This window comes from Solea solea, chromosome 3 (genome assembly GCF_958295425.1).
Source record: "Solea solea chromosome 3, fSolSol10.1, whole genome shotgun sequence".
Lineage (NCBI taxonomy): Eukaryota > Metazoa > Chordata > Actinopteri > Pleuronectiformes > Soleidae > Solea > Solea solea.
This window is the reverse complement of record NC_081136.1, coordinates 4,524,674-4,537,861: the sequence shown is the minus strand read 5'-3', so window position 1 is coordinate 4,537,861 and position 13,188 is coordinate 4,524,674. Positions and strand designations below refer to the sequence as shown.

Genomic DNA, 13,188 nt, shown 5'->3' with positions numbered 1-13,188 from the left:
TAATTTGTTATTTTATTCTATAAACATAGCCTGACCTCCTCAGGCTTTTATTTTGGTACTTCCGGTTACCAGCCTCGTAATATAGGGCCCATTATTATATCAGATCATTCACCAGTATACCTTTGGCTATCCCTCCCCCAGACACACCATATCAAACATTGGAAGAAGTTCACGAATAAGGAATAAAATGGAGGCAGAGATGCAACATTATAACATTATAGAAGCAAACTGTTGTAAAAACACAGAAGAAGATCAAACATCTGGATTTATTGTTTATTAACAGTGACGCCGTCTTTAAAGCAGCAGAACTGACAGAGACGTCAGTGACACAACAAAGCAACATTGATGCTGATTGGACAATGTGTAGAGACACAGCGATGACATCATCATCATCAGCCTCGGGCCAATCATCTGCACTCATTTCCTTTGATGAGGAAGAAGGTTCCAGCCGCCACACCGAGAAGACCGAGAGTCAGACCCACACCACAAAACACTGCTGGACCCACACTGGGCTGATGCACCTCCACATCTGGACAGACACAGAGACAGACAGACACATGTTAACTCCACATCTGGACAGACACAGAGACAGAGAGACACATGTTAACTCCACATCTGGGCAGACACAGAGACAGAGAGACACATGTTAACTACACATCCGGACAGACACAGAGACAGAGAGACACATGTTAACTCCACATCTGGACAGAGAGAGAGACACATGTTAACTCCACATCTGGACAGACACAGAGACAGAAAGACACACATGTTAACGCCACATCTGGACAGACACAGAGACACAGAGACACATGTTAACTCCACATCTGGACAGACACAGAGACAGAGACACACATGTTAACTCCACATCTGGACAGACACAGAGACACAGAGACACATGTTAACTCCACATCTGGACAGAGAGAGAGACACATGTTAACTCCACATCTGGACAGACACAGAGAGACACATGTTAACTCCACATCTGGACAGACACAGAGAGACACATGTTAACTCCACATCTGGACAGACACAGAGAGACACATGTTAACTCCACATCTGGACAGACACAGAGACAGAGACACACATGTTAACTCCACATCTGGACAGACACAGAGACACATAGACACATGTTAACTCCACATCTGGACAGACACAGAGACAGAGAGACACATGTTAACTCCACATCTGGACAGACACAAAGACAGACAGACACATGTTAACTCCACATCTGGACAGAGAGAGAGAGAGAGACACATGTTAACTCCACATCTGGACAGACACAGAGAGACACATGTTAACTCCACATCTGGACAGAGCAAGAGAGAACACACGCTAACAAGCTGGACGTGAAACTAGCAGAGGCTTCAGTTCAGTCAGTTATCTCACTGATCAGCTGTAGTTTGGTCAGTTATCTCTCTGATCACCTGTAGTTTGGTCAGTTATCTCTCTGATCACCTGTAGTTTGGTCAGTTATCTCTCTGACCACCTGTAGTTTGGTCAGTTATCTCTCTGATCACCTGTAGTTTGGTCAGTTATCTCTCTGATCACCTGTAGTTTGGTCAGTTAATTCTCTGACCACCTGTAGTTTGGTCAGTTATCTCTCTGACCACCTGTAGTTTGGTCAGTTATCTCTGATCACCTGTAGTTTGGTCAGTTATCTCTCTGATCAGCTGTAGTTTGGTCAGTATCTCTATGATCAGCTGTAGTTTGGTCAGTTATCTCTATGATCAGCTGTTGTTTGGTCAGTTATCTCTCTGATCACCTGTAGTTTGGTCAGTTATCTCTCTGATCAGCTGTAGTTAAGTCAGTTATTTCTATGATCAGCTGTAGTTTGGTCAGTTATCTCTCTGATCACCTGTAGTTTGGTCAGTTATCTCTCTGATCACCTGTAGTTTGGTCAGTTATCTCATTTGCGATGATGTAAATGAAGGTTTCTCACCCCAGGTTCTGGTCAGTGGTTCTCTCAGAGCTGGATGTTCCACTGAACAGCTGTAGATGTCTCCTGGTTGTGGGATGAACTCCAGTCTGGAGGTTTGTCTGAAGGAACCGTCGTCGTTGGGAAAGGGAATGTTGATACTCACTCCTGTGGTGACATTCTGGTTGTTTTTAGTCCAGTAGACTTTGACAGGAGCAGGATAAAAACCAGTCACATGACAGATCAGAGTGTTTTTCTCTCCGACCTCCACCGCGTCTCTGCTGTAGATCATTGGACTAGAAGGTGGATCTGCACAGAAATAGGAGTCTTCACTTTGAATCTCAATAACCTCAGGTCATGTTCCTTCACTGTTTAAATTAGATTCAAATACTTAATTTATTGGAAACCATTTCATGACATTTGTTTATTTGCAAACAAAGCTTCTCTAACATCATAAAACAACTCATTCATTCATTCACTCATCTTCTACTGCTTTATCCTCCACATGAGGATCACTGGTGTTAATCCCAGGTGACATAGGACAAAGGCAGGGTACCTCCTGGCCTGGACAGTGGTCAATGTCATTTTGCACATAGGAGATTTTCATTATTTTACGCTAATTTAAAGAAAATGGAGCAAAATCAAAAGTGCTGCCTTTATATTTTTGTTGAGTGTGTAACAGGGTCACAAACCAACAAAATATCAAACAACAGAAATATATAACAAAAGTTATAAAATACATAAATATATATCCAAAAGAAAAAAAACAATGATAACATATAGGAAAAGCATAATTTACAGAATACGGTGATAAAACAGGGCAGTGATTCAGTTAAAGGATCTAATTGCATGACTCTGGCCATAGTTCATTTAAATTACTAGATCTTTGAGATTCAGCTAATATTTTTAATTGTTCCAAGTTGATAGATGAGAAGTTGAAAACCTTTTTTTCTGAACCAACTCCTATTTTATTCAAACTTTAACATTCAAGTAGAAATTCAAAGATTTATAACTGAACTGCAGTGTGCACACATTAAACTGAGGAAACATACACACACAGTAAGCTAAATTGTGCTGCAAACAAACAAGAGCAAATAAAACAATTTAAAAGACTAAGTGTCTCCATGTTTCTCCCTCTTAGCATAACCACACACAGCTAACCTGTTGGCAGGAAGTTTGCTCACTGTCATTTAAACACTCAATAATATCAATTTACTCATCTTAGGGTTATTATTAGATACAGAGAGAGAGATACAGAGAGAGAGAGAGAGAGAGAGGTCAGGCTGTCCTAACATAAACACTTTACAAATATTTCCTTCAGAATCATTTTTCTAAGTACTTAATTATTACTTTTTTATAATTAAGTTAAATTAAATATTTTGATTGAATAAATGACAAAGTTTCTCTTTACCTTTTTCCACAGGGTTTTCCTTCATACCAAGACGACTGTTCTTCAGGTTTGATCTGCAGATCTGTTGATTTGCCACAGCTTGTTCATAGACTCCTTCCTCGTAGCTCCAGTGATCAACAAAACTGGGCTGAGTCTCAACTCCTCTCCTGTTGATGAAGTCAGCGTACCACAGCTCTTCACCTTCCAGTGTGTACATGTCCTCTCCATCAGTGTCTGAACAACTGAAGATATGAAGGTCCTTATGAAAACCTGAGGACAGAAGAGCTGGTTAATCTATGACAGACTGTAGTTTTTTTAACTTACTGTAGTTTACTGACTGTAGTTATTTAACAGACTGTAGTTATTAAACAGACAGTAGTTTACTGACTGTAGTTATTTAACCGACTGTAGTTTACTGACTGTAGTTATTTAACAGACTAGTTTAATGACTGTAGTTATTTAACAGACTGTAGTTACTGTAGTTTACTGACTGTAGTTATTTAACAGACTAGTTTACTGACTGTAGTTATTTAACAGACTGTAGTTTACTGACTGTAGTTATTAAACTGACTGTAGTTATTTAACCGACTATAGTTTACTGACTGTAGTTATTTAACCGACTGTAGTTTACTGACTGTAGTTATTTAACAGACTGTAGTTATTTAACAGACTGTAGTTTAATGACTGTAGTTATTTAACAGGCAGTAGTTTACTTACTGTAGTTATTATTATTATTATTAATAATAATAATAATAATAATAATAATAATACATCATATTTTTATAGCGCTTTTCTTGACACTCAAAGACGCTAGTTATTTAACAGACTGCAGTTTAATGACTAGTTATTAACAGACAGTAGTTTACTGACTGACTGTAGTTATTTAACAGACTGTAGTTAAATGACTGTAGTTATTTAACAGACTGTAGTTTACTGACTGACTGTAGTTATTTAACAGACTGTAGTTTACTGACTGACTGTAGTTTTTTTTACTTAATGTAGTTTACTGACTGTAGTTATTTAACATACTGTAGTTTACTGACTGTAGTTATTTAACATACTGTACTTTAATGACTGAATGTAGTTATTTAACATACTGTAGTTTACTGACTAGTTATTTAACATACTGTAGTTTACTGACTGACTGTAGTTATTTAACATACTTTAGTTTAATGATTGAATGTAGTTATTTAACATACTGTAGTTTACTGACTGTAGTTATTTAACATACTTTAGTTTAATGATTGAATGTAGTTATTTAACATACTGTAGTTTACTGACTGTAGTTATTTAACATACTGTAGTTTACTGACTGTAGTTATTTAACATACTGTACTTTAATGACTGAATGTAGTTATTTAACATACTGTAGTTTACTGACTGACTGTAGTTATTTAACATACTTTAGTTTAATGATTGAATGTAGTTATTTAACATACTGTAGTTTACTGACTGTAGTTATTTAACATACTGTAGTTTAATGGCTGAATGTAGTGATTTAACATACTGTAGTTTACTGAATGTAGTTATTTAACATACTGTAGTTTAATGGCTGAATGTAGTGATTTAACATACTGTAGTTTACTGACTGTAGTTATTTAACAGCCTGTAGTTTAATGACTGTAGTTATTTAACAGACAGTAGTTTACTGACTGTAGTTATTTAACAGACTGTAGTTTACTGACTGAATGTAGTTATTTAACATACTGTAGTTTACTGACTGTAGTTATTTAACAGACTGTAGTTTACTGACTGAATGTAGTTATTTAACATACTGTAGTTTACTGACTGTAGTTCACTGAATCTGTAGTTTAACCAACATCAGCTGTCTTACCTTCAGCAGAGACACTAAGGACGAAAGAGAGGACGAGGAGGGACAGCTTCATCATGATCATCATCATAATCAGGTCGCTGCAGTCTGTGCTGAGTTCACTGACACTGACTGAGTGACAGAGCAGCAGAGGTGTACCGTCCCAGCAGCCAATCACAGCGCAGAGCTCCCTCTGCGTCACCAGTTTCCAGGTAGGAGACCACTCTCAGTTTCCAGAGTCTCTCAGAGTAGAACCTGTTTGTTTTTCTGATGAATGGTTTGGAAATGATGAACTCAAACTTCATAAACAAACACATTTGTCATTATTTAAGAGAGCAGTAAAAATATTACCATGAGGAAAATGTAACTTTACTCATAAAAAAAAATCATGATATGCAAAGTTATAACAAATATATGATGTATTTTAAACAATATAAAGTCATTTATTTATTATTTAATGTATTATTAAATTTTTAATCGTTTACCTTACTCTTTTTGTTATTATTACCATAATTGTTATTTATTTATTTTTTCTTTGCACTGTTATATAAATCTGTGAATCTTGTTGGCAACTTCACAATGAATACTCTTTTAATAAAACACCTTTCAGTTGTGTTTTACAATAAAAGTGAAAACATACTTTTTCACTTGTGCCACAACAATAACTATAACATGTCCGCCTTGTTCCTGGAGACACGAGTGGAGAAATGATTATGGGTAAAACTTCCAGAGCAGAAGCAGAAGTGAAAAAGTTCTTTCCAGTGGTAAAACACGGTGGCAGCGGCACTAAAGCCCAGGCTCGGTGATGTGGTTCTACGTCTGTTTCTAAATCAATTCAATTCTGTCCCACCTCCTTCAGCTGAATGCAACTGATCTTATTGCTGCCTAAATACTAATGTACCTGTGACCTTTTTTCAGATTAGAGTCAATTTAATCGTTTAAATTTGTATTATTTAGGAGATACGGACACTAGCTATGTTTACATGTGAAAAATGTCTTTTCCGAAAAGAAAAACAAGCGCTGCCCGGATGTCAACACGGAGGACGGTGAGGAAAAGCATGAGGAAAGCGTAAAAAATTACAGATATTCAGACGTTAGTAAATTTCACAAACAAAGTCGCAGAAGACAAAAACCCTTTGTCAAAAAAACTCAAAATCAACGTTGGACGTTGGTTCGGTAAAGTGCGATTTTATCAGCTCAGCCGTCGCTCAATTCAAAATATAGTAAACTAACACAAACCACCAATGCTGATAATTATGGATTTTAAATAAAATACACCAGTTGACGTGCTGAAGACAATAAGTCTAAGTGTAAAGAACCATTAGATCTAAGGAAAGTATCATATTCAACAGTGTAACAGTTAAATGTTCCCAAATGTTACACTTTACAGTTGCTCCCAGTTACTGTGGAAAAAGATGGTTCTACTTCAGCAGGAAGTGGCACCCATAATTCACGCAAGGTATTATGGGCCGAAGGCATAAGGTGGATAATGCACAATCAAAATTAAAATCCATTATTATTGCATGAACATGTGATTTTTTTTTTTTTGCATGCAAAATTTCCTGTCGTGAATCCATTTACCAGAATTTACAGCAGCCTATTGTTCTTGCTTTACAAAAAAACAAAAAAACACCGTGGGTGGGGCTAAATGGTGGTGTTTGTGTTTAACTGGTTTTACCTGGTTCTAACTCCTCACTTGCTCATGCTCCTAACTCATATTTTCAAGTCGAGTTAATCGCGCGAGTGTCATTTAAGGTCACTCGCAACACATCCGATGACTGCTCTGCAAAGGCTAATGCTAAGCTAGCAACATTTATAGTAAATCGCTAACCCACCTTCTGCAACTGAAATTATCGGGACTCGGGTGTAATTAGAGTTTAAAACTGGCACAGCGATCCAAACTGAACATTTTGTGTGAGGGCGGTGGCCACCCCTCCCCTCCGCTGCAGACTCAAGGTTGCCAGGTACTTTTTGGAAAAAATCGTGCACAAACTGAAAGACAGTTCTGAGAAGAACTAAACTTTTTGCCAGAACTTACAACGTAAACAGATTTCATTGTCTACTGCGTTATCCTCCACATGAGGATAACAGGGTGGCTGGTGGCAAACCCAGCTGACATAAGGCGAAAGGTGGGGGTCACACCCTGGACAGGTCAATATTCAGAGATAAACAACTATTCACGCTCACTTTCACATCTACGGTCAATTTAGAGTGTCCAGTTAACCTCTGCGTGTTTTTGGACTGTGGAACAACTGACCCTCGGTCAAACTGGGATTTCAACTGGCGAACATCTTGCTGAGAGGCGACAGTGCTCGCCGCTATTCTGCTGTGTGACCCATAAGAGAGTCTGTAAATCAGAATTTAAATTGCAAACAAATTGGGTGCACGAGTGTTATCACCGTTCATCTTTGCGAGGTTCAGACTGAGAATGACCAAGCTAAGAACTAGACCGTCAAACCCAAACGACGGTGACATCAACACCAAGGAACACGAGAAGTTCGAGAAATACCAAGGGCTGAGAGAGAAGCTAGAGAAGATGCGGGGAGTAAAGGCAGCAGTGGTAACAGCCATGCATATTTAATGCCGGAGTATTCTTAGGCCACGTCCAGACGGAATCGTCCCGAAAAGGAAACTCTAAAGACAGAACATGTTCTAGTCTTAGTTTTCAATGATGATTTCGAAGTTAACGCACGAGATAAGCGACTCCTTTAAATAATAACGTATGAAAATACAAGACCCGGTCCAAATGTCACGATTCTCCGTTTATGTCAGTTTGTGTTGATGTTTCCTTGGAGTTAAGTGTTCGGCTGCTTTTGTGAAATCAAAATTGTCCAAGTCTTTGTGACAATTTGCGATCGTCATCAACCTGGTCACTTTGTCCTGGTGAGACGGCTTCTTTGATTCAGTTTTGGAGCGAGAATCCACGTTTCGGCAGGCAAGCGGTATCTGAATATTTAATACTTAATCATTGATTTAATTATTTGGCATTTTTACCAACGGACACTTAGGCCTTTGACTTTGCCGGCCAAATTCACGTGACAACAGCCAAAAACCGGCATACACCAGCTAACGTAAACCCTGGGTGGACCGGGGTCATCCGTGCACTGGGAGCTGTGACCCACAAACTTGGAGAACGGTTCCCACACTTTTTAAGGAACAACATCTGAGATGTCTGTCCAGAGAAGAACAGTCCTAGGAACAACTAAGATACTGCACAGAACCCTCAAACTCCCAGGATTCTGGTGGCGGACCCAAGACTGACGAAGAAACAACGGAAAAGACTAGTTAGCATCGGGAGGAGGTGACTAACCTGACATTTATTTTTAACTGGCAGGTCCTGAAGAGGACTAATGGTCCTGGTCTGACCATCTGTGTCTGAACCTTTCTGTCTGTCTATCTGTCAGTGATTGATCAAGGACTGATCTTTGTGTGTGTGCAGAGGGAGGACAGTGATAAAATCGGACCTCTTGCTTATTTTCCTCCTAATGGGACCTTTAACCTCATGTACTACCCGTACTATGGCAAGAAATCTCAGGTACTACACACACTAACACACAGAGGACCTTGTACAGCTGTTCTTCTGAGGACACTGCACTGACCTCCAATCATTTGGCATGTAATTGAAATACATTTAAGTTTATAAACTGCTCTATCTTTTACTTTATTTAGCGTGTATATATATTTTACTTTAACTTAATGTGACTATGATAAATTGTATTTTACTTTTTTTAAATTGGTGTAATTATAATAAACTTTATTTTATTGGTTTAATTCAATCTATTATAAAATGTTACTTTAAAATACTGTTATTGTTTATTTATAAATGTCAGCATGATACAGTAGAACCCCCTTGTGGTCAAAATTGTGAATTACAATAAGCTTTCTTTTTTTTTAATTAGATGACAAAGACAAATAAAACAGTTTCTCTGGGGGGTTTTCCCCACACTTTTATTGTGATTATAAAAATGTCCCACTCCAGTAAAAATATATCAGTCCAACAATCACACGACCTAAGAGCCCAAAACCAGTCACCAAACCGGATTGTTCAGGATTTCAAAGCTGTTACTGAGTCACTTTGCGGCAAAGAAATTCATATTTCACACACAGAAGCAGCAAAATATCTGGTTATATAAGTAGAAGCTGATACACCAGAGTCCAGATTAAACCTGGTCCGGGATTCCCCGAAAGATTTTGTGCACAGGACTGTGGTAGACCTGGATCAGGGTATCAGAAAATCCAGTGATCAACCAGACCAGCAGGTGACAGCATTGACATTATAAAGTGACAAAAAGAAAGAGATTGAAGCAGTATCTGGTTCAGAACCAGGACCATGATTAGATTCAGGTGCAGGATTCAGGACCAGGCTCAGTGATTGGGAACCAGAATGAGTCCTGTTTTAAAGAGAAAAAGATGGATTTAAACTGATGTGAAACCAGAAACAAATGCATTTAAATCTCTCTGTCTTTCCTCAAATAATGTGATTTTACTTTATTCTGGTGATTTAAAACTGATTGTGAACTGGTCTAAGATCATATGCTCGGAATAATGTAGTTTTAAACTGGTTTTGAATGTGTACACTGGTGAAAACTGATTTAAGACTGGGTGTAAACTGGACTCAGAGTGTGTACACTGGTGTCAACTGGGTATTAACGGGTGTAAATTGGTTTTAGACTGTGTAAACCAGTGTAAACCAGTTTATATTATGTACGAAAACGGAGTAAATTGGTTAAGGACTACTCCTAAACTGTTCTTACAATATGTGTGAACTCGTGTAAATTGTACTCAGACTGACTTTAAACTGGGTTTCAAAAGGTGGAAACTGGTTTGAAACTGGTTTCAGGATAAGTGGTACAAACACATTTTAGGGGGTTAAGGATTACCTCGAGACTTCTTCCGGTAGTAGATGAATCCAGCCAGAGACAAGGTCAGACCCAGAATCAGTCCAGAGGCACCGATGGCGATCTTGTTTCTCTCAGACTCGGGCATGGATGGCTCTGAGGACAGACAGACAGACACAGAGACAGGTGAGCAGAAAGACAGGTGTACAGACAGACAGACAGACAGACAGACAGACAGACAGGTTTATACCCCAGTTAGTGATCAGAGGTTGACTCAGGCTGGCATGTTCCACCACACACGAGATCTTCTCTCCAGACCTGCGTCGACAAAAAAAAACAACACAACACTGTTTGTGTCGCACAGTTGGAGACAAAGTGGACCTCGGTGGACCTGGTTCTCTGTAGACCTCCGTGTGGACTCACCTGGGCGTGTACTCCAGGTGAGAGTGGACCTGGTAGTACCAATCACTGTCCTCCAGCTCGTCAGTGGAAGTGACATCAGAGGTGACTTCCTTCCCGTCTCTGTGCCAGGTCACTTTGATGTGTTTGGGGTAGAAGTCGAAGACGCTGCAGACCAACATGGTAGGATGTTTACCAGCAGGGGACTCCTCAGAGCGAAGTCTGACGTAGGGTTTGGCTGGAGGACAAATATTGACAAGTCTGTCAATAACGGCATTTTACTGATTATTCCATTCAAGTGACTTTATTTATCTCTTAATGAGCTTAATTTTTCATGGGAATATTCAATGGTTCGTCGTCTACTATCTTTTTCTACATCGTGTTGTGCGTCTGAAAATGTTAGAACTATCGTTTAGAGTTGAGCAAACAGTAGCGGTCCAGTGTGTATTCAAAATAAAATGGGATTAAGAGAAGGAAGTGATAAGTGAAGAGCGTTGTTTATGTTTGAAAACGGTAAAGTGGGAAACAAATGTGTGAATATAGACGTGTTTCGGCGTCGGGAATCGAGCAAAGTGCTGGATTTTGTTGAAGCGGAAATAAAATTCATTCATTCATTCGTCATTCGTGACGGAAGAAAAAAACAAAATGGGATTATGAACTCCAACTGAACAAACAGGTTTGTTTTTAACACTGGAATCCACTTCTGAAATTGTATATGCCCTGTTTAGAGCCCAGTGACCACCAGGGGGCGGCCATGCACAATTTGAAATCTGAAAATCCAGGTCCAGGTCCAGACCCCGTTATATTTCCTTTGTCTGACCTTGTATACGTATATATATATATATATATATATATATATTTATATACACACACACACACATATATATAATTATGTTTCATTCCTTATTTCTTAACATCTATCGTACATATTTGACAGCAACTTGAATCTTAATTACAAAACTAAAAAGATAAAAAATGTATTCATTCATTTATGTATTTATATCTAATAAATTTTTTCACTGCCCGCCTGCAGTACCGCCAGAGCCCACCAGGGGGCAGCAGCTCACTCTTTGGGAACCAGTGCCCGTCTTTATTTGTATTTATTTTATTTTATTTCATTGTTTGTTCATGATGGTAACGAACAACCATTTTGTTATCTTGTTCCATCTCTCTACGAATTATTGTCATTTGTTTGTTTTTATTTCTTTTACTTTAGTAATTAAAGATTTTATAATATAATATAATTAATTTGTTTAGGCCGGCCCTGCGTTCCACTTCCTCGTATTCTCCGTGTCACTTTACTTGCGCCCAAAAATTAAAATAAATAAATAAATAAATAGAATCGCGATGAGGAGGAACACGGAGAGAGAGTCGTGCAGAGAATTTTGACAATGGTTTGAACGTTTGTTTATGTTTATAAGTTACAGCTTTACTAACAATAATAAAAATAATAATAATAATAATAATATAGAGGATTGTACATTATAGTAATGTGTATTATTTTACAGTGATGACGTCACACAAACACTCACCTGATTTAGTCACAGCATTTCGATAGTCAATTCCCACATTGTTAACACAGTATCTCTCCCTCGAAGTTCTCCTTTGGACCACCTCTGGACCGCTGTTATACCTCTTTGCGTTCTTCACTCCATACTCAGTGTATCCCACATATTCTCCCACATTGCTGTCAAACCTGAGGTACTCCCGTCTGTTGTAATAGTGAGAGTAGATGTACTGGATGTCGTCCAGTTTAGTGGAGTTAAACCGGCAGACACCCGTTGCATAAAACTCAAATCCATCTGAAGAACAGAACACAGTGGTGGAGTTATTGATCTATTGATTATTAATCAGAGTATTGATGAGTGATCAGTGTGTTGCTTTTACCTGCTGTGTGAGCAGCGATGAAGAGGAGGATGGTGCTGAGGAAAGTTGAAGCCATGTTCCTCTGTTCACTCGACACTGACACAGTCTGACTGAGAGCTGCTCATTTAAACCCAGAGATCATGTGACCTGCAGAGTCACTAGTTGCCAGGTAGAGCAGTCTGACAGATGTCTGGTTGTTTTACAGACACACTCAGACCAGAGTCAATGTTTGACTGTAAATGAAAGACTGTTGAAATGGTGATTTTTTTATGGATTCATAAATTAAATACTGCAATACCTAAGGGACTGATGCATGAAATATAATATACAAACTGGGTTTTGTCTTTGTCAGTAAATTGGTTTGATTTAAGGACAAAAATACTTCATACTACTTGTGTGTGAGAAGTACAAGAAGTACTATGAAATACAAGTGAAATAATAAACTGATAATAAAAAACATGTATTTTATAGCACGATTTTTGGTGCAAAAAGTGAACTTTGACCCTGGATTACTCCAAATGTATGCAGTAAAGGTACTTCATATTGCTTGTGCATGAAGTACAAGAAGTAGGCTACTACGTCCAATAAAAGTGAAATCATAAACCAATAATTATATTTTCAAAAAATGTAATAAAGACAAGGTAAGGTATTTCTTTATTCCTCATTATGTTCAGCGTAACAGCAGCCAAAAATCAACTGGAAATAGGACCGCTTGGTTTGGACCGTTTAAGTAGAGTTGACGCAAAAGAGAGACAACTCTGCTTCACTGGGGATGTAAGACAGTGAGACCACACCCTGGAGACAATAGGCGAAACGTCATCACTCTGTATATTCTGCTCTTTGATTATCTGTAAATGAATAAATCAACTAGGTTCAAACCTCATCAGTTGGGGACAGTCCTAAGACTCTGAAGAGTAAACACTGTCTCGTTTGAAGTGTGTAGGTCTGATGGTCGCAGTGCAGGAAGTAG

At 38.5% G+C, this 13,188-nt stretch overlaps 2 protein-coding genes and 1 long non-coding RNA gene across 3 annotated transcripts; 1 reads left to right on the top strand and 2 right to left on the bottom strand.

The window, feature by feature from the left end:
• Positions 1-247: 247 nt before the first annotated feature.
• LOC131455873 (mamu class II histocompatibility antigen, DR alpha chain-like) lies at positions 248-5,261 on the bottom strand. Its single transcript, XM_058623721.1, has 4 exons — positions 5,140-5,261; positions 3,327-3,575; positions 1,940-2,224; positions 248-529 (listed from the first exon to the last, which is right to left on the bottom strand). Exons 1-4 carry the CDS (start codon positions 5,204-5,206, stop codon positions 408-410), a joined length of 723 nt encoding a protein of 240 aa, XP_058479704.1. The 5' UTR covers positions 5,207-5,261; the 3' UTR covers positions 248-407.
• Positions 5,262-8,035: 2,774 nt separating this feature from the next.
• Positions 8,036-10,399, top strand: LOC131455878 (uncharacterized). Its single transcript, XR_009239860.1, has 3 exons — positions 8,036-8,416; positions 8,555-8,650; positions 10,318-10,399. It is a non-coding gene; the product is annotated as an uncharacterized LOC131455878 (long non-coding RNA).
• Positions 9,034-12,345, bottom strand: LOC131455857 (H-2 class II histocompatibility antigen, E-S beta chain-like). Its single transcript, XM_058623699.1, has 6 exons — positions 12,240-12,345; positions 11,885-12,154; positions 10,377-10,590; positions 10,204-10,271; positions 9,996-10,109; positions 9,034-9,506 (listed from the first exon to the last, which is right to left on the bottom strand). The coding sequence occupies exons 1-6, from the start codon at positions 12,292-12,294 to the stop codon at positions 9,481-9,483; spliced, it is 747 nt and encodes a 248-aa protein (XP_058479682.1). The 5' UTR covers positions 12,295-12,345; the 3' UTR covers positions 9,034-9,480.
• Positions 12,346-13,188: the final 843 nt, after the last annotated feature.